This window comes from Aethina tumida, chromosome 3, assembly GCF_024364675.1.
Source record: "Aethina tumida isolate Nest 87 chromosome 3, icAetTumi1.1, whole genome shotgun sequence".
NCBI classification, from domain to species: domain Eukaryota; kingdom Metazoa; phylum Arthropoda; class Insecta; order Coleoptera; family Nitidulidae; genus Aethina; species Aethina tumida.
Window position 1 is genome coordinate 10558196 of NC_065437.1, and position 18067 is coordinate 10576262.

The 18067-nt window shown below is 32.9% G+C and overlaps 10 protein-coding genes across 12 annotated transcripts; 4 read left to right on the top strand and 6 right to left on the bottom strand.

Moving 5' to 3' along the window:
* The first annotated feature begins 82 nt into the window (after positions 1–82).
* Positions 83–2274, top strand: LOC109598530 (caspase-8). Its single transcript, XM_020014443.2, has 3 exons — positions 83–206; positions 260–1375; positions 1555–2274. The coding sequence occupies exons 1-3, from the start codon at positions 201–203 to the stop codon at positions 2098–2100; spliced, it is 1668 nt and encodes a 555-aa protein (XP_019870002.2). The 5' UTR covers positions 83–200; the 3' UTR covers positions 2101–2274.
* A 251-nt stretch (positions 2275–2525) lies between these two features.
* LOC109598505 (zinc finger CCHC domain-containing protein 10) lies at positions 2526–3278 on the bottom strand. Its single transcript, XM_020014415.2, has 2 exons — positions 2982–3278; positions 2526–2932 (listed from the first exon to the last, which is right to left on the bottom strand). Exons 1-2 carry the CDS (start codon positions 3017–3019, stop codon positions 2563–2565), a joined length of 408 nt encoding a protein of 135 aa, XP_019869974.1. The 5' UTR covers positions 3020–3278; the 3' UTR covers positions 2526–2562.
* A 181-nt stretch (positions 3279–3459) lies between these two features.
* On the top strand, positions 3460–4679 carry LOC109598499 (uncharacterized). Its single transcript, XM_049964248.1, has one exon. The coding sequence runs from the start codon at positions 3599–3601 to the stop codon at positions 4490–4492; it is 894 nt and encodes a 297-aa protein (XP_049820205.1). The 5' UTR covers positions 3460–3598; the 3' UTR covers positions 4493–4679.
* A 617-nt stretch (positions 4680–5296) lies between these two features.
* On the bottom strand, positions 5297–5988 carry LOC109598486 (superoxide dismutase [Cu-Zn]). Its single transcript, XM_020014397.2, has 2 exons — positions 5840–5988; positions 5297–5788 (listed from the first exon to the last, which is right to left on the bottom strand). Exons 1-2 carry the CDS (start codon positions 5906–5908, stop codon positions 5393–5395), a joined length of 465 nt encoding a protein of 154 aa, XP_019869956.1. The 5' UTR covers positions 5909–5988; the 3' UTR covers positions 5297–5392.
* A 575-nt stretch (positions 5989–6563) lies between these two features.
* On the top strand, positions 6564–10855 carry LOC109598527 (exportin-4). Its single transcript, XM_020014440.2, has 11 exons — positions 6564–6704; positions 6756–7142; positions 7195–7416; positions 7473–7807; positions 7860–8031; positions 8081–8367; positions 8416–8733; positions 8787–8949; positions 9006–9175; positions 9227–9554; positions 9621–10855. Exons 1-11 carry the CDS (start codon positions 6654–6656, stop codon positions 10557–10559), a joined length of 3372 nt encoding a protein of 1123 aa, XP_019869999.1. The 5' UTR covers positions 6564–6653; the 3' UTR covers positions 10560–10855.
* A 138-nt stretch (positions 10856–10993) lies between these two features.
* On the bottom strand, positions 10994–12584 carry LOC109598528 (glycoprotein endo-alpha-1,2-mannosidase). Its single transcript, XM_020014441.2, has 2 exons — positions 11303–12584; positions 10994–11251 (listed from the first exon to the last, which is right to left on the bottom strand). The coding sequence occupies exons 1-2, from the start codon at positions 12510–12512 to the stop codon at positions 11118–11120; spliced, it is 1344 nt and encodes a 447-aa protein (XP_019870000.1). The 5' UTR covers positions 12513–12584; the 3' UTR covers positions 10994–11117.
* A 2-nt stretch (positions 12585–12586) lies between these two features.
* On the top strand, positions 12587–18066 carry LOC109598510 (xaa-Pro aminopeptidase 3). 2 transcript variants are annotated; one of them, XM_020014420.2, is made up of 8 exons: positions 12587–12883; positions 12935–13170; positions 13220–13539; positions 13663–13871; positions 13934–14104; positions 14161–14402; positions 14457–14577; positions 17816–18066. In XM_020014420.2, exons 1-8 carry the CDS (start codon positions 12727–12729, stop codon positions 17983–17985), a joined length of 1626 nt encoding a protein of 541 aa, XP_019869979.2. In that variant the 5' UTR covers positions 12587–12726; the 3' UTR covers positions 17986–18066. The 2 variants fall into 2 exon arrangements, with proteins under 2 accessions (XP_019869979.2, XP_049821354.1); XM_049965397.1 differs by having other exon boundaries at positions 12799–13170.
* LOC126265051 (S-phase kinase-associated protein 1-like) lies at positions 14585–15366 on the bottom strand. Its single transcript, XM_049965398.1, has 3 exons — positions 15294–15366; positions 15079–15243; positions 14585–15025 (listed from the first exon to the last, which is right to left on the bottom strand). Exons 1-3 carry the CDS (start codon positions 15327–15329, stop codon positions 14699–14701), a joined length of 528 nt encoding a protein of 175 aa, XP_049821355.1. The 5' UTR covers positions 15330–15366; the 3' UTR covers positions 14585–14698.
* Positions 15935–16715, bottom strand: LOC109598512 (S-phase kinase-associated protein 1). Of its 2 annotated transcripts, none has more exons than XM_049965399.1 (3): positions 16599–16715; positions 16388–16549; positions 15935–16334 (listed from the first exon to the last, which is right to left on the bottom strand). In XM_049965399.1, the coding sequence occupies exons 1-3, from the start codon at positions 16632–16634 to the stop codon at positions 16008–16010; spliced, it is 525 nt and encodes a 174-aa protein (XP_049821356.1). In that variant the 5' UTR covers positions 16635–16715; the 3' UTR covers positions 15935–16007. The 2 variants fall into 2 exon arrangements, with proteins under 2 accessions (XP_049821356.1, XP_019869981.2); XM_020014422.2 differs by having other exon boundaries at positions 16611–16667.
* Positions 17063–17756, bottom strand: LOC126265052 (S-phase kinase-associated protein 1-like). Its single transcript, XM_049965400.1, has 2 exons — positions 17706–17756; positions 17063–17646 (listed from the first exon to the last, which is right to left on the bottom strand). The coding sequence occupies exons 1-2, from the start codon at positions 17739–17741 to the stop codon at positions 17167–17169; spliced, it is 516 nt and encodes a 171-aa protein (XP_049821357.1). The 5' UTR covers positions 17742–17756; the 3' UTR covers positions 17063–17166.
* Position 18067: the final 1 nt, after the last annotated feature.

Sequence of the window (18067 nt, forward strand, 5' to 3'; positions counted from 1 at the left end):
ATTTATTAACTTTAATTAGAAATTTGGCAACGTCGGAAATACAATATACGCAATTCGACGACCCGAGCGTAAGAGACATCTCTGGTGAGAATGTTGTGATTTTGGGTGGTTGATGGAGTAAATCCCCTAGTTCTGTGCTCGCCGTGAGGTCAGTTTTTCTGGTTTTTACGTAACAGTTTATAATGTAAAAAAGCTTCATTATGTTGGTAAGTTTAAGAGAGATAGATCGTTCTCCGAAAATTTTAACCAAACATTTTAGAATAGAGCATTTTCCTACATACGTGAAATGTTTAGTAACATGGAGATATCGGAAGATCTTTCAAGTTCGGAAGAACTTTCAAATTCGGAAGAAAATTTAACAGTTGATGCCGCCGTGAATGATGTCGGGATCATAAGATCTGAAATGAAATCAAGTGATCTAGCAGTAATAACGCATAATTTAGATAAGAAAGATTTGATTGGCGTTTTGTATTTGGTTTGCAATGATCCGCTTAGCATATTAGAACAAGAAAATAGAAGTTTATGTGAAGCTTTCAAAGCCTGGACGTACAATGATGTAAACTGGTCTAAAAAGCTATTGGAAGCTTTATGTATAATTCAAAATTATCAGATACTACATCAACTGAATTATAATAAGGAGTCATTGATACAGGAGTTCCTGCCACGACAACTTGTTGTGACTACATATTTATTAAGGAAAAGGAAGGCCCTGTACTATTTAGCAGAGAATTTAAATAAAAGTGAAACAACACAGTTAATAAACAAAGTTAAATTAGATTTCCAAACTAAAAACATGAAATTCAAGGATTTCACAGCTTCTGATTGTTATTTAGAATGGTATCTCCTACATTGGGAAGTTTGTGGGTATGATTTTGGAAATTTGTTAAAACATCTGAAATCCATGGATTTAATTCATTTATGTGAAAAACTTAAAGCTATTATTAAACCAGTTAATGAAGAAATAATTAACAACATAGAGGATATGAATAAATCAGTTGTTAATGTGAATAAGTCTGTACCGCAGGAGATAACCAGAAGTAAAAAAACTTGGGATAATGCTAGACAAAATAGTATAAGTTCAGAAAGCAGTGCAGGTGCAAGTATGAGACATGACAATTTAGATAGTTTTATATCATCTGATACATATTTTATTGACAAAGACAACCCAGGTGTTGTTTTAATTATTAATCAGTTTAGCTTTTATCGAGAATTTGAAAAAAGACATCATGATCTGTTGTCTAAGGAGCCACTTGAGAATCGGCATGGCACAGATGTGGATCGAGATACATTGGAAGAAACATTTAAATTTTTTGGATTTAAAGTTATTATTAAAGAGAACTGTGATCATGAGCTAATGCTTGAAGAAATTGAAAAAGTGAGTATATGATTTATGATATTGTTGATAATTTAGTTTCTTGGGTTTGAATCTGTGAATACATTTATGTAAATGTATATATTTAATCTTTTTTACCTATTTATTCCACTATATTTATAAAAATGTTTAGATTATATTGTAGTATACTCTTAAAATTTTGATATGTTTCCAATTTTCAGGTAATCATGGGTATTACAGTTGAATGTAGTTTATTTATCTGTATTTTGTCTCATGGTGACAAAAACTTGGTATATGGTTCAAATAGCTGCAAAATAAAAGTTTCAGACATACAATCATTAATGTCCAAGAAAAATAAGAAGAATTTAAAACATAAACCAAAGGTGCTGATACTCCAGTCTTGCCAGGGTAAAGATATACAAACAATTAACCCAAATGATGAGGATTCTTGTGATGAATTAACTACTGATGGTGGAGGAGACCTTGTGCCAGATACTGTTGATATGTTAACATTTTGGGCTACCGTTCCGGGATACGCCGCCATTCGCGACAAGCAGCATGGCACCTGGTTTATACAGGCATTGTGCGATAGAATAAAACGCTTTGGTCACAGGAAGAATTTTTTGGAAATTTGTACGTCAACTGTTGATTGTGTAACACAAATGAAGCACAAAAATTTCGTGATGACCCCATACAGTATGTCAACATTAAGGAAAAATCTGGTTTTGCCCAAGGTTTCAGACTTTGAAGATACCAGTGAATGTTAAATTTTATACAGTCTCCATAGCATGTAAAACTTTTTATAAGACAAGTAATATTTTATTTATACATAGTTTTCGTGATTTTTAATTTATTTTTGTGTTGAAAAATATGTTACATATTATTTTAAACATAAAAATGTGTATGTACTAAGTTTATATAATATATGTTTTATTATTTAATTCATAATTGTTTTATTTTTATGAGAAGTATATTAATTAACTTGCAGTATTTATGAATATTAAAATCACAATTTTTTCAAACATATAATTCTCAAATGTTATAATTTCTTCTATCACAGATGACTAAATTATTTTAAAAATGTTTTAGTATATCAATATATTTAGGATCAATGTGCAATTGCAAGTTGTCACAAAAATTCCCATTATCAATTAATCTCTCTGCCTTAAATATTTTAATAAAACAACCAATACAAAATTAGAAAATAAATTTATTGTAAGAAACCCTAACTAACAATCCTTGTCAGACACACTTGATTCTGAGCTGCTGTCACTGGATGAGGAACTGTCTGAGCTGGAGTCACTGCTGGACTCAGAATCAGATGAACTGGATTCGCTGCCACTGCTGCTGCTGCTGCTACTGCTGCTGCTGCTGCTACTATTTGAATCCTCTGTTCTTTTTACCTTCTGCTTAACCGCTCCGACTTTGCCAGTGGACGATTGCTGTCCATTTTCAATTACTTTAAGGCGTTTTTTCAATGTTTGAGTCCTTGAAGATCTGTGAACATACTTTCGTTTGCCCTTGCATTCGTAGGACCAGTGTCCGTATTCAAGGCACTTTTGGCATCTTACACCTTGCGGCGGATATGTGGGATCTTTCCTAAAAGAATTTAATTATAAAATGTGATAAATTATTTTGATTTACCGACTTTTTTCCGTACAAAGCTTTCGCGTTGCCTATAGTCATCCTTTTGATTTGTCAAGCTTTTGTCAAAGCGTTTAAATTGTCGATGTGTTGTTAATGAATGATACCCGTTTGTTTTGATATTTAGTGACTGTTGACGTTATAGGTTATAAAATTGGCCATTCGATTTAGAATCAAACTTTAAACTCAAATGTTTTCCCATAGCAACAGATATATAATTTAATTTTGTTTACGGCGAATTATACAAGTATTAAATTAATAAATTCCTCCAGAAGGAATATTAAATCAACACGGCAAATCAAAATTATGTTGTGTTTACTGCGCCACCTATATATTTATTTATATTTTAAATTAATTAAAATTATTTGTTTTTCAAATTTTATAATTAGTTTACTCAATATTAAATTAACTGATTGAGTAAAACAATGATTATTACAAATAAAACGGTCGTTTTAATCTGCCATAAGCATAATAGTTCAAATGACATATACATAACCTTCAAATAAATTTATTAATAACAAACTATTAAATTGACAGTATGTCCCAGTGAAATCCCTAAATGTCTACAATACTGAGTCAACAGATTTAACTCTTCAGTAGTCAACACCTAGACCGACGACTATGACGAAAAAAGTGAACTCATATAGCGAAAACAGTGAACAGTCGGACATTGAAGAATTATTTGTAAAGGAAGTGAAAACTTTCGCAAAACGTATGTTGAAAACGTCACTTTTTGTTGGTACGTTTCAGGAGAAACGATTTGTCCAACCACTTGGAGATTATAGGGATGTCATAAAAATTAATTCCAACGAAACTGACTTCATTGAAAATTTAATAGCAGTGAAAAAGAAAGTCGAGTCCATTACACCAAAGAGATGGATTGGTATTACGAGTCCCAACATGATCGGAGCGCCAGCTGGATATTCTCTGTGGGTGGATTTGCAGGAGAACATTCTGGGTGATTACTGGTTTAAAGTGAAAAGTGTCGAATTGTTGAATAAAGAATTTCGACTGAAATTGGAGATTATTAGGCCTTTTAAAGTGACATCTATTCAAACAGGTGAAAGTTCAAGCAGCATTGAAGACTTTAATGTCCAGGAGTATTTTAGGAGTCTATGGGATAGTGTAAAGGTTCATACCAAATATTTTGCTTATCATACATGTACACTAAGTAATATAAAAGACACTGTTATATTTTTATGCCTTTTATCAGCTGCTATTGTTACTGGTACTATTCATATAGTGAAATATTTAATGGATTATTTACTGAAATTAATCAAAGCACTCTCAGATCTGATAAAAGCTGTAACGCCAGTTTTGGTGGCCACTATTAAGGTTGCAGGTAATGTTACAAATACAACTGTGATGTCAATAGCTAATTTAGTGCAAGGAGGTGCAAAGAATCAGCCAAAGCAATTATATCAGCCTGTGTACCCTCGATTACATGCTCGAAACTATCGTCAAAGAGCTTTACCTTACAAATCATCAGTGGTGATTACTGAAATTGTGGATTAAAGATATATATAGATTTATATATATATATATATGTTTATATATTTATTTTTAACATAAAAACTAAGTTATTAGTTCAGATTATGGTAATGTGACAAATTATGGAGATTTTTATATGGTATTTTTGTAGTTGTATTGTTTTTCATCCTATTTTATTATATATTGTATTATAATAAAGTTGTCTAAACAATCAGTTTATTATTTATAATCAAGCAATTGTTTGCAATGCATCTTGGACTTGTCAATTTGTTAAATTTTTTAGTACTATTTATATTAGTTTATCATGTAATAATAAGTAAAGTAATTACTTTATAAAAATTCTAGATGCTCACTACATGAAGGTCAGGTCAAAGCTTATATGAGTGAATGAATCAATGTCTAAATAATATTAAATTTTTACTAAAACGATTAATTATCATTCGTTTTAATAATCATCAAATAAATTTCAATGTAGAGTTTTATTAATTGGTTCAGATATTGTGAACAATAATTTAGAATACAATTCTAGAAACTTCTAGAATTCAAGCAAGTTGAAATTATACAATAGGTGTTCACAGACCACTTTCATGTAAAAGTGGTTGAATAATTAAAAATTAAACTTTGACTATAGTTCAAAACTTAATGCATGTTTTATATTTGTAGATACTTATTTCATATCTATTTTTATTTATGTTAATGAAAAACTTATCAATTTAAGTATTATATATTTGTTAAATAACGACGATTAACTAAAATAGTGTATAGTATATATATACTATAGGCCCACTTACACCCTGCATATTTTTGTCCTACAATTAAACTAACATATTGCAACATTAAATTTTATTTTTATTGTTCATAAGGATCCAAGAGTACTAACAAAGTAAATATAAAAAACAACGGAAAAACTTTGGAATGAATATTTTAAATTTTTGCCAATCCAATAACACCACAGGCAACCCTGGCGCCAGCATTACCGGTGGACTTGCTCAATTCATGTCCGCCTTTGCCCAAATCATCAGGATCAGCATGGACAACCAGAGTGCGACCAATGATGTTGTGGTCCCCATCCAAAGAAATAACCTTGTCGACAATGTTGACTTTGGCAACGCCATTATCTCCAGCTTCAATGTTGCCCAAATCGCCTACATGACGGCTTTCGTCGCAAGGACCGGCATGATCCTTGTTGTGGGGGTTGAAATGTGCCCCGGCGGAGATGCAGCCGTTGGTGTTGTCGCCGAATTCGTGAACATGGAAGCCGTGAAGACCTTTGCCCAAACCGGTCACTTCGCCGGTTACTTCAACCGGGCTTGACGAATCCTAATAATTTACAATTAGCCGGGTTTAAATTTAGACGGGATATGTGCTTACCTGTTGGGAGAACCAAAGGGTTCCCTTAACGATTTCGCCGTTCAAAACGCAAACTGCTTTTTTCGGCATATTCGATGCTTCACCTTTTTGACTTGTCACTGATTAGACACACAACTGAACTGTAATGCAATAACGCCGACGGAAAACAATGAGTTGTGTAATTTCAAGGACGACGTTATAAGTTACAAGTCACAAATGTATACCTCGTTCAATATCTTTTGAAATTCAAAACTTATAAAATTATCGGAAGTTAAAGAAAATTATTGAAGATCAACAACATTGAACCATAAACCTAGCCAATTTATGAATTTAATTTAACGAATTTGCGGAAAATCGAACAGAGTTTATATTAAGTTGAATGTACTATACATTTTAATTTAAACCAGCGGGAAATTTAAACTGTAAATGTATTTTAAACATCAGGAAGACGACAGAATAATTAATGATTTTAAGTTTTCATAAACCAAATTTAAAGTAAAATTGATTAAAGAATGAAGAATTTGCATGAGTTGAATCTAAAGTACTAGCAAAAGAAATTACTAAACAGTTTATCTAGTTAAAAGTAAATCAAAAATACTGCTTCTATATATGTTTTATTAATCTTGTTTTTGTGTTGTGTTAATTGTGTTCTTTGAAAATAGAATAAAACCTCATTAATATATTAAATTTTCAAATATAAATAGATTTAAATTATGTAGTTGGTGAACCTGCGTCTATCTTTCATAACCTTGCATTTTTTAATCACAATCGTTTTCATTGTACACGAATTTAAAAAATAACAATTCGAATGTAATTGTTTAAAACGGAGGTAAAAATGAGTTCCGAACTAATTGCTCAGCTGGAATCTGCAGCCGGTGTCATACTGGTAAGTCATTGAATTCTTTTCTAAAATTGTTTACTCATGATTTATATTTAGGCACCCCCAAATCTGGTAAATAATGAGCAGAGACACGCAGCGGAAACCATATTTTTGAATTTCAGAAAAACGAAATCACCCTACGCAATTTGCCGAGAAATTTTAGAGAAATCTCAAAATGAATATGTGCTTTTTGAAGCTGCAGAAGTAATTCGTGGTGCCATTATCAGAGAATGGTCCTTTTTAATGGAAGAGGATAAAGCCTCATTGAGACAATACTTATTTCAATATATTACTAATAGAAGTGTTCCTGCATTTGTACAAAATCGAATTTTGCAAACCATAGCCATCATAGTGAAGAGATACAGTGTTGATGATGGTGGCAGATGTAGAAGCTCAGTACTACAAGACATTGAAAATCTCATTGTTAATGCTGATCAAGATAAGGTAAATAAATATATTAAAATTAATCAATAAAATGTTTAAATTTTTATTTTAGAAAATGCTGGGCTGCAGTTTAATAAGAAATCTCCTTCAAGAATACTCAATTACTCTGAATTCTACTGATGTTGGGCTCCCTTTTGAGGTTCATATGAAGGCAAAAAAAGAGTTTGAAGCCCAAGATCTGAAAAGGATTTTTCAGTTTTGTGTGTATCTCTTATCTGAGGTGGTGAAAGCCAATCCTCCATATCCCAATAATGTAGAACAGCTAACAAATCAGGTATATATATTGCCAACATTTTTTAAATTTTTTATCAATTTTACCCTCTTATATAGGTGTTAATAATCACTGAAACCGTGCTTCAATGGGGCTTCATTTCCCGTGGGTTCCCGAAACGTATCGTCAGCCTTTACGAGCGAGTACTGCAGTCCGAGCAACCGCCACATCTAAAACTGGAAAAACATTGGGCGGACGTTATCTTCAATCCCGACTTGCTGCCATTAATGTTCCAGGTGTTTTGGAAGGTGCGTGACATCGATGAGCTCTCCCATCACGCACTCGCTTGTCTCGTCCAGTTGTCTACGCTCAGTGGACCTGTTGTGTCCTGCGACAACGACGCCGTCAAATATTTGCAGAATTTTCTGGTCAATTTTTTGAAATTGCTGTCTAAGTAAGTGAACTACAATTTAAGATTAATTTGATTTTGTTGCTTGTCTTTGCAGTGTAACGATTCGTAAAAAAGAATCGTTGGGAATGGCCAACATCGTTTACAAATTGAACTATTACGGGGATAACGAAATGTCTAAGTTGCCCAAAGAAATATCTGACACTGCTTACGACGAATTCACACGTTTAACGTGTACATTTTTAGAAGAAGCTTGTAAAGAGGATGCGGTAAGTGTTTTTTTAATCGAACTACCGGTTTGATTGCCATCTATTGCAGGAGGGAGACGATGAAAAATTTTTCACGGACGCTTTCACTACCATCTTGAGCTCGTGGGACAACCTGCTGCATCGGTGGGGTACCGGCGGCCCTTGTGCAATCACCATATTCAACAAGTACGTACAGATGCACTTGTCACCACCAGACGGGGCGCGCCGTCCGTACTGCGACGACGCAGACATCGAGGAGGGTGAGGACAACGACCGCATCCGCTATCGCGACCAACTGCAAATTCTCGGTCAGATTGCCCGAAGTGTGCCGGATCACTCTCTGACGGTCATCTGCAAGTTAGTTCATTAACTAGTTTTCATTACTATGTATAAATCCCTTATTAGTTTGTTGCAGACCACAACGAATAAGTTGGTGAATCACGTGCAAGCGATGCAAAGCCGACCGATGACTATTGCAGAGGCCACCGCCCTGAATAACCTATTCGAAGATCTGCACTGGGCGCTGCTCGTTGCCGGCCATACGTTGTGCGTGGACACCCAAGGCGAATATCCTCAGATGCCGTCCGAGATTGTCGCACATTCGGCCCACGAGTACCAGATTGGTAAGACCACCAAGGAGGCTACCTTTCACACCCTCGCGGCCATCGAAGCGAAATCCGGCACGGCGCCCGACGATTTCGACAAGTGTGACTCGGTGTTTAGGTACTTACAGTTCAAAAACTATTAATTAGTTGTTTCACAACGTTGAATTTCAGGATTATATTTCTTGTGATGAAGCTTTCAAACATTGAGGAGTATGCTATAACCAATAATTTGGGTCACTTTATGAGCCCGGAATTGGCGTCCACGTTAATGTGGTTTTTTAAGAGCTGGTGTATCAGTTATCTGCATCCCAAAAACGTTAAATATTCTGGAGGAGTAAGTACTTTACACAATGTCAGCAAAAACCATATTAATTATGTTCAATATTGCAGGGCAGCCCCATTTTACAGGAGATATTTGAGTCTGACAACAAGTATACTATGGTATTTTTTAATATGTTGATCTCTAAGGTTTTATCAAACCTTTATTTTTACGAATCTGAACCGATATTAATGAGAGATGCCGCAGACTTGTTTTGCGTAATAGTTTCTGTGAAAGAAAGGTAATACAATTCAATAATGATTTTAACTTATTCTAATATTAAAATTAACAGTGGAGCTGGAAAATCGGAAGGAATGCGAAACCTAATCCGTTGGCAACAGGAATTGCGTATTGCATCTTTACCACCGGGTATTTTGAAGAACGTTATGAAAGGTCTAGTATGGGCTGGAGCCACCATAATTAATCAGCAGGAAAAAATCAATTACTGCGACGTAATTATCACTCCTGTTCAGAACAAACTAAAAGGGTTCCTGCAAAAGGAAAATCTTCAACGCATTTATCACAACGAAGATGTTCAGAAAGAGTTTATTGATATTTTGGAGTTAATGACTGGAATTGTGTTAGGTGTCAAGAGAGAAACTGTTGAAATCGTTATGCAGGTAAATAAATAAACTTTGAAAAAACTACTGACATTAACGCTTCATAATTATAATATTTCCTTCTAGGTCTTAGGGCCAATGTTGATGGAGATACCTGTGTTCATTAGAGTATACAGCAACTATCAGTTAATTGTACAATTAATATTAGAGTTGTTTTGTGAAAGTGCTAAGAATATGCTGGTTTATTTGAGCCCTGGCGAAACGAAAACGTTATATGACTGTACCCTGCAAATTGTTCAGCATTATTCCAAGTGTAATGTAAATCGTTTCACGTCCGAAACATGCGCAGAAGAGAACAGCTTACAAGATTTATCTCTGTTACTGGACCTGTTGACCTATACATTGTCAAAAGACTGCCTAGATCTATACAGTATTAACGAATACGAAGACACAATGATGTGCGCCTCAGATGTTGCGTTGATGGGTCTGAATTTCCTGATGCCTCTGATGACAATGGACCTGTTGAAGTATCCAGCCTTGTGTGCGCAGTATTACAGGCTACTTGTATTAATAAATGACATATTTCCAGAGAAGATAGTTGCTCTCCCACAGAACATGCGAACCACTTTACTACAGTCCATTGAGTTGGGTCTTACCTCTTTTGGGCAAGACACTTGTCAACATTGTTTAGAGTTCCTTGAAGGTCTGGCATTGCATGTATTCAAACAAAAACTAGCCAATACCGAGTTTGGCGAGGCAATAAAAGTGTTTTTGAAATTAATATTAGATTTAGCGCTTTCGAATCAAATATGCGCTGATCTTATGTCCCATGCTGGTGTAATTATTTATGAACTGATGTGCAGTTTCCAAGGAGAGTATGAAATGTTGGTAAATGGTTTAATACATATGCAGGCTGATTCACTTATTGCCAACAGACTGGCAACTGCTTTTAATAACTTGACAATTAACATTGTAATGAACTGTGAACGACAAATGAAAACTAAGTTTAAAGAAAACTTTGAAAAATTCATTGCAAATGTGCACGGATTTTTAATAATCAAGTAAATACTGTTATAGGTGCTATAATTATCAAAAAAGAAAATAACTTATTTTTGATACATCATTGATTTTATCTTGTGATATTCACAGAATTGTATTAAATATGTATTATATGTGCAACATTTTTGTTTGATGTGTGTTCAAAAATGGACATAATGAAATTTCTTGTCTTAAGTTGACTTGTTTTATTTAATTTTTAAATGTTAGTGTTAACATTAAAGCTATTTTTATATGCAATGTAAGACTATTTATTAAAATAAATGATTTAAAAAAATACTGCTTTATTTCCAGATGTAGTCCATATTATGTATGGCCCTAAATCTAAAATAAAGACAAAAAATGTAATTTTTATACGTTTCATGATATTTCTATATATTCCTCCTAGATTCACATAAAACAAGTATTCATTAAATGTACTATATTCTATTAATACCACAAACTATGATTTACAAACATTTATTAAACAAAATGTTTTATTTGTGATAAAGTATAAACACAAAATATCACAGCCAATGTAACAGAGTACTTCATGTTAAAAAAAGTCAGCTTATTTTATTTGTACAGTTAATTGGTACTTTTTTCAAATTGTTCAACCCACATCCTGGTTAAGTTTAGATAATAGTAAGGTCCTTCTGGTTGATAATCTAAATATGTGTAGCCTTTTACACTTTTTGATATTGCTGGTTCTATTTGAGTACCTAGTAAAAAACATTATAAATTAAGAATTTCTAACTAGAAAAATATTGTACCTTCATGCCACTCATTGAAACTAGTAATTGAGACATAATTGGCATTATTATTTAAAGCACTTCTCCAAGCAACATCATAATATTGTCCATGTGCTCTCTGTCTAGTATTGGCCGAATTCCAAGCCCTTACTTTAGTGTCAATATAACCCGGACCTACAGAAGGAATAAAGATTAAACCATTTTGAGCTGCAAACTTGGACAGGACTGGCCAGTTCTTCCATGTACTCCCATAAGTAAAACTATTTGTTGCAAAGTATGTATAAAAACCATCAAATCCTGACTTCTTAATGTGGCTTTTATGCTGCAGTTCCACCAGTAAACCAATAAAAATGGCGTCTAGCTCAGTACCTCGAACACTCAAATTACCCTTGTAGCCAAAAATCTCTTTCCAAGCAGCGACTGGAATTAAATATGAATCATAAATATAGATGACAGGTAAAATTTTATATCCCATTGGCTTCTTGATTTTGTACAGAGCTGGATGATTTCCATATATTTTAAGAAACTCCTTTAAGTATTGTAGCATATTAATTGGGTTTCTGCCAGCATAAGGTTCAATGTGCAATGAAATTTTCACATTGTGCTTTAAAGCAGTCTCAAATAAAACAGGTAACATTTCTGTAGGCGTGTCTGTGAAGTTTGGGGGTGTCCAAGAAAGCACAATTACACCAATACCAGACTCCTTTATATATCTTACATGTTTGTCTATTATATCTGGATCTGTCGAGCTGTAACACCCTAATAGGGGATAATAGTTTGAGCCTATGTCATTTGGTGGTTGATGTGTCCCTGTAGGATACACATGGGTATCTTCCTTCTTCCAGTTGTCCAAGTACTTGTGATTCCAGTGTGCATAAATGCCATCAGTTTCCGGATTTTTGTACCAGGCATAATAAAATACATGAACATTGTAATTGGGTTTAAGCATGGGTTTGCTGTTTGTAATGATGGACCTTGTTTTGTTAAATTTCCTCTCCAATCTTTGAAGCTTTTCTTTTAGTAGCATGGTTTTGTAGTCACCAGTATATGAAATATATCTATTGATGATCTCTTTGTTTTTAGTATCATCTTGTTGATTGTGATGTGGCTGAAGTGAGTCAGACTTTTTTGCGAAACTAACGTAAGATAGAAGTAAATACGTTATTACGGCTGTTACACTAATGATGGTCACGTATTTTCTTTTAATTCTTATAGTTCTTTGACACACCATTTTTAGAACAAAACATGTAAGATTTTAATTTCAATACTTTATATTTAAATATATATAAATATAATATATAATGTTAAACATAATTTTTAGGTAAATATTTTAAAAAGAGCACCAATTGGTGACACTGGTTGATAAACATGATCTGATGCAATAGATCATTCTATGTCTATGATCTCGTCAGATACGGGAATGTTATATCAGTAATTCTTGGTAGATGTCAACAAAAACATGTGTTTGTGCTGTGGCGTCATCTTACAATACACCCGGAATTACAGCATTTAACCTCAACTTTTTTAATTTTCAAAATTTTTGTTACATAAAAATAAACATGTTGAATATAGCAAAACGTGCCACTGCTTCATTACAATTCGGTAAAATGAATAACATGTATGTAAAATCGATTGGGAAAACCTAAATTTCAGCAAAATTAGGAAAATTATGTAGCATACGAATGGTATCCAATACTGAATGTATTAGTGATTCATTACCTAAAAAAACCTTTGGTCAACCCACCCATTACACGCATCCTCAATTAATGAAAAAAGATGAAGTGACGCCCTTAATTACCCAAACTGAATATAAAACTAGAAGAGAAAAATTCGTTCAAAAATTAGTTAAGCACATTAAGAAAAACAATTCTGTTGATTGCAGGCATATTGTAAGACTCCACAATAATATAATCTGTGATTTAGAACAATATTTTCCAGGTGGTAATTCCGGCAGCAACAAAACAATACATGACGGACAAAATCCCATATGTCTTCAGACAAAATTCAGAATTCCTCTACTTGACTGGTTGCCAGGAACCAGACTGTTGTCTAATAATATCATTGGAACAAAATCTCACTTCTGTCAACTCCATATTATTTACAAGAGACAAAGATTCACATGCAGAACTATGGGATGGACCCAGAACATATCCTGAGGATGCACCAGAATTTTTTGGAGTTGATGCTGGATTACCCATAAGTGAACTCGACAATTATTTTAAATCATTTAAAAATTATAGCAATAATGTTTTTATATGGTGAGTGCATTCTCATTTTAAAACTTTTAACCTCTTTAGTTTTTCAAAACTTCTTACTTAAAATACTTAAATAAATAATTATGTTAAATTTAAATAAATTATATTAATATATATAAATTTAAGGTATGATGATATAAACCCAGTTCAAAATTATACTCACAGACTGGTAAAGAAATTAGTGCAAGAAGTGATTAGAAAACACTGCCTATCACCAGTTAAATTCATTCATGACTTACGAATGTTTAAAAGTCCAGCTGAAATAAATTTAATGCAACAATCATGTGATATTGCATCTGAGGCAATTTCAGAAACAATTAAGACTTCCACTCCAGGTAAGATAATAATTTATTTGATAATTAAATTAAATATATTATTTAATTAATTGAATTTACAGGGTGCTGTGAGAGCAGCCTATTTGCCAAAGTTGATTATGAATCAAGAGTTAGGGGGGCCGAATTTCTAGCATATCCACCTGTTGTGGCTGGTGGAGAAAGAGCAACAACCATTCATTATATAAACAATAATCAAATTGTACAATCTAATGAATTAGTGCTCATGGATGCTGGTCAGTCAAAAAAATATGTAATACACATATATCAAATTTGAAATTTGAAATTGTAGGTTGTGAGTTTCATGGTTATGCAAGTGACATAACCAGAACATGGCCAATAAATGGAACATTCAACAAATATCAAAGAGAAATATACGAAATTGTGTATGATGCACAAAAAGAATTAATAGCATACTGCCACAATTTTCCATCTCTTGATGTCTTGTTTGAAAAAATGTGCTTTGTTCTCGGGCAAAATTTACAAAGAGCCCATTTATTACCTAAAGGTCTTCCAGAGCAACAATTAATGAGGGTAATTACATGACTTAATTTAATGAACAAGACAATAATGTATTTTTGTATGAAGGCTGCTTACCAACTGTGTCCACATCATGTTTCCCATTATTTAGGAATGGATGTGCATGATACTCCATTAGTTCCAAGAAGTATTAAACTTCAACCTGGAATGGTAATAACTGTAGAACCAGGTGAGTTTTGAAAAATATTTTATTAAATTAGAACATATTAAAAATATTTTGTTTAATTATAATTAAAACATAGTAAAAATTAACTTAATACAATTAAGTAAAAAAATAATTTGGAATGAATTTAAGAATTGAAAAACCATGCAGTTTCTTCATTAAACTTCTTAGCGTCACTGGCCCCTATATCGTTTTGTATATTGAATTCTTCTCGAATTTGGGCAGGGTTTTTAGTCTTTAAATTGTTTGCGAGAGCTTTGAGTAGCACCTCGCTAAGATCCTTAATATTCAGATAATTTGCCGCCATCACCATGTCAAAGAATATGACGGGGTCGATTTGCGATACGAAATTTGCATCCCATTTGCAAATGTCGTCCGATTTTTTCGGTCCAACCTTCTCTAGCTTCTCCGGAGTTGGTGGGTCTTCCTTGTGAAATGTTACCCACTCCATAACCTGTTAACATTTTCATAAATTAAATACGAAACTTGGCAGTTCGTTGAGTTTACCTTGTTTAACGTTGCAGTGTTAATGGGAACGGGCACGGGTTCGTCGTCTTCCTCGCCTAATCCCAAACTGTCTATCATCTCGTTTAGGGTTTTGCAATACTTTGCAGCATCGATATCCATTTCGATAATTTCTCCTTCTATGCTTTTCAGCTTGACGATTTCCGACTGTAATTTGTGCAAATTGAAAATTAGAGATTCGTTTTGTTTCTATTTACCTTGGAAGGCTCTTTCCTCTTCTTTGTTTCCTCCATTTTGATTCGTGTCTTCTTACCAACAAAATTAACCTGTATCTAGATTGCCCTAAAGAAATGTCATTATAAAAATACCGTTAATTTTTGATTTTTTCACCCAAGAAGCTTTTATTATAAATTCCTTTTTTATCAACCGTATGAGGAATAATGTTATTTGAGACCACCAGATGGTGGTGATCGTTTAATGTTTATTAATTTGTAAAAAGTATAAATGGTATTACATAAAATAAATATCCAAAATATATATTATAAAAAATCATCATTTATCAGGCCACTATTGATTTCCCGTTTTCATCTTTTGAATTTTTGATGTTAAGCTGATTAGAATGAGCTGACAAAATCATGCATGGTGATCATTAAAAATACTTTAATTTAATTATAGTTAATGTATAGTGAGATTAATACAATTAAAGAGTAAAAAATACAAATCTTACAAAAATTAAGGAATGAAAAACCGCTTGATGGCAATGATCGTTTAACGTTTATTAATTTGTAAAAGGTATAAATGATATAGAATATAAATATATAATTAATTATAAATACACATCATTTAAAAAGCCACGATTGATTTTCAGTCGTTATCTTTTCAGTTTCTGATGCTAAGGTTGAATTATAATTAAGATATAGTGAAAATTAACTTTAATACAATTAAACAGTTGAATCAAAATGTAATAAAATTTAAGGAATGAAAAACCAATCAACTTCTTTTGAATACCGTTTAGCATCACTAGCCCCTATATCGTTTTGTATATTGTATTTTTCACGAATTTGAGCTGCGTTTCTAGTCTTTAAATTGTTTGCTAGAGTTTTTAGAAGCACCTCAATAAGGTCTTTAATATTAAGATAATTGGCCGCCATCATCATATCAAAGAATAAGACATCGTCGATTTCGGATACGAAATTTGCATCCCATTTGCAAATATCGTCTGATTTTTTCGGTCCATTCTCCTCCAAATTCTCCGGATTTGGTGGATCTTCCTTATGAAATGTTACCCACTCCATAACCTGTTATCAGTTTCTTAAATTAAATATTAAACTAAGCAGTTCTTCGTGTTTACCTTGTTTAAAGTTGCGGTATTAATGGGCACGCTCAGAGGTTCATCATCTTCCTCTCCTAATCCTAGATTATCTATCATGTCTTTCAGAGTCGAGCAATACTTTGCAGCGTCGACATTCATTTCTATAATTTCTCCAGTGCTTCTCAATTTAATGATTTCCGACTGTAATATGTGCAAATTGAAAATTGTGATTTGTTTTGTTTCTGTTTACCTTAGAAGTCACTTTTCTCTTCTTTGTTTCCTCCATTTTGATTGATGCAAAAAAATGTCATTTTAAAAATGACCATTAATATTTTCAAATGTCCGCCAAGACGATTTTATTATAAATTTCTTTATTATCAATCACATAATAATGTCATTTCAGTCCACTAGAGGGTGATGGTCATTTAATGTTTATTATTTGTGTGAAGTATAAATGATATTTATATCACGTTAATATTCAAAATATATATTTAGTTATAAAAAATTATAATTTCATTAATCTTTTCAATATTTGATATATTTTCCTCTCCATTTTGATTCGTGGCGTCTCGAGAATAAATTTAATCTGTATCTCAATTGTTGCAATGAAACATCATTATAAGAATTATCATTAATTTTTTATGATTTCCATCACGACGATTTTATTATTTGTTGTTATATTATTCTTTTTTATAAATCATAAAAGAAATGATGTGATTTTAGACAACTAGTTTAATGTTTATGAAATTGTAAAAAATAAAAATGATAAATAATAATAATGTAAAAATGAAAAATATATAGTTAGTTATAAAAAAGTATCATTCTTCAGCAGTCCATTGACTTTCATTTATCATTTTTTCAATTTCTGAATCTGATAAGTCGTTTTCAATGTCGTACTCATTACGGATTTCCTCAACAGTTTTGGATTCCATGTTGTCCGCTATAATTCTGCTGAGCAAGTCGAGAAGTCCTTGGATGTCCAAAAAATTAGCGGCCATCATCAACTTAAAAAAAGTGTCTTTGTCAATTGTTGACACAAACTCTGCATCCCAAGGGGACATTTCGAAATCATCGTATTTGTCTGTTTCCGTTGGCGAGTCGTCTTTGTGATGTTCGATGTATTCTATAACTAAGCTTAAAATGGCAGAGTTAATGGTAGATAAAGACAGGATGTCATCTTCGACTTCGCCTGTTCCTAAAGTGTCGAACATTGTTTTAAGAGTTAGGCAGCTCATCACTGCTCGAATGCTGACTTCAAAAGTGTCACCGTCTGAACTTAGTAATTTTATTTTTGGTGTCTAAAAATTAAATTAATAACAAATAAACAATTTGAAAATCTTAGTTATCCTTAGCTCACATTATCCGGTGACAACGGTCTTTTGCGTGAACACATCACGCTTTTACAAATGACGTTGATAACTATATTTGTCAATTACATGATTAATATATTCTTTTTTATTGTTACAGGAATTTATATCACAGCAAAAAATAAAAATATACCGTCAGAATTCCATGGTATTGGTATTAGAATCGAGGATGATGTTTTAATAACTGAGAGTGGGCCAGTCGTTTTAAGCAGAAAATGTCCAAAAACTGTTGAAGAAATCGAAGCACTTGCTGGGAACACCACAAAATAGTCATAACTAACTCATTTGTTGCCGAATTCTGTGATTGTAGTTACATGATTTTCTACTTAATTAAAAAAAATCTTATTAGAAT

What these genes read in the sequence shown, in the direction of transcription:
- LOC126265052 (XM_049965400.1), bottom strand. Translation starts at nt 17,741, where the DNA reads ATGTGTTCACGCAAAAGACCGTTGTCACCGGATAAT. An exon ending in GACCGTTGTCACCGGATAAT is followed by an intron (nt 17,647 to 17,705) that starts GTGAGCTAAGGA and finishes TTTAATTTTTAG; the next exon opens with ACACCAAAAATAAAATTACT.
- LOC109598527 (XM_020014440.2), top strand. Translation starts at nt 6,654, where the DNA reads ATGAGTTCCGAACTAATTGCTCAGCTGGAATCTGCAGCCGGTGTCATA. An exon ending in TAGAACAGCTAACAAATCAG is followed by an intron (nt 7,417 to 7,472) that starts GTATATATATTG and finishes CCTCTTATATAG; the next exon opens with GTGTTAATAATCACTGAAAC. An exon ending in TTTTTGAAATTGCTGTCTAA is followed by an intron (nt 7,808 to 7,859) that starts GTAAGTGAACTA and finishes TTGTCTTTGCAG; the next exon opens with TGTAACGATTCGTAAAAAAG.
- LOC109598528 (XM_020014441.2), bottom strand. Translation starts at nt 12,512, where the DNA reads ATGGTGTGTCAAAGAACTATAAGAATTAAAAGAAAATACGTGACCATC. An exon ending in TTTCAATGAGTGGCATGAAG is followed by an intron (nt 11,252 to 11,302) that starts GTACAATATTTT and finishes GTTTTTTACTAG; the next exon opens with GTACTCAAATAGAACCAGCA.
- LOC109598486 (XM_020014397.2), bottom strand. Translation starts at nt 5,908, where the DNA reads ATGCCGAAAAAAGCAGTTTGCGTTTTGAACGGCGAAATCGTTAAGGGA. An exon ending in CCCTTTGGTTCTCCCAACAG is followed by an intron (nt 5,789 to 5,839) that starts GTAAGCACATAT and finishes GTAAATTATTAG; the next exon opens with GATTCGTCAAGCCCGGTTGA.
- LOC109598499 (XM_049964248.1), top strand. Translation starts at nt 3,599, where the DNA reads ATGACGAAAAAAGTGAACTCATATAGCGAAAACAGTGAACAGTCGGAC.
- LOC109598512 (XM_049965399.1), bottom strand. Translation starts at nt 16,634, where the DNA reads ATGGAGGAAACAAAGAAGAGAAAAGTGACTTCTAAG. An exon ending in AGAGAAAAGTGACTTCTAAG is followed by an intron (nt 16,550 to 16,598) that starts GTAAACAGAAAC and finishes CACATATTACAG; the next exon opens with TCGGAAATCATTAAATTGAG. An exon ending in ATACCGCAACTTTAAACAAG is followed by an intron (nt 16,335 to 16,387) that starts GTAAACACGAAG and finishes AACTGATAACAG; the next exon opens with GTTATGGAGTGGGTAACATT.
- LOC109598530 (XM_020014443.2), top strand. An exon ending in TGCTTGAAGAAATTGAAAAA is followed by an intron (nt 1,376 to 1,554) that starts GTGAGTATATGA and finishes TCCAATTTTCAG; the next exon opens with GTAATCATGGGTATTACAGT.
- LOC126265051 (XM_049965398.1), bottom strand. Translation starts at nt 15,329, where the DNA reads ATGGAGGAAACAAAGAAGAGGAAAGAGCCTTCCAAG. An exon ending in AGAGGAAAGAGCCTTCCAAG is followed by an intron (nt 15,244 to 15,293) that starts GTAAATAGAAAC and finishes CACAAATTACAG; the next exon opens with TCGGAAATCGTCAAGCTGAA. An exon ending in ACACTGCAACGTTAAACAAG is followed by an intron (nt 15,026 to 15,078) that starts GTAAACTCAACG and finishes AAATGTTAACAG; the next exon opens with GTTATGGAGTGGGTAACATT.
- LOC109598510 (XM_020014420.2), top strand. Translation starts at nt 12,727, where the DNA reads ATGTCAACAAAAACATGTGTTTGTGCTGTGGCGTCATCTTACAATACA. An exon ending in AATTAAGACTTCCACTCCAG is followed by an intron (nt 13,872 to 13,933) that starts GTAAGATAATAA and finishes TTGAATTTACAG; the next exon opens with GGTGCTGTGAGAGCAGCCTA. An exon ending in ATTAGTGCTCATGGATGCTG is followed by an intron (nt 14,105 to 14,160) that starts GTCAGTCAAAAA and finishes TTGAAATTGTAG; the next exon opens with GTTGTGAGTTTCATGGTTAT.
- LOC109598505 (XM_020014415.2), bottom strand. Translation starts at nt 3,019, where the DNA reads ATGACTATAGGCAACGCGAAAGCTTTGTACGGAAAAAA. An exon ending in AAAGCTTTGTACGGAAAAAA is followed by an intron (nt 2,933 to 2,981) that starts GTCGGTAAATCA and finishes AAATTCTTTTAG; the next exon opens with GAAAGATCCCACATATCCGC.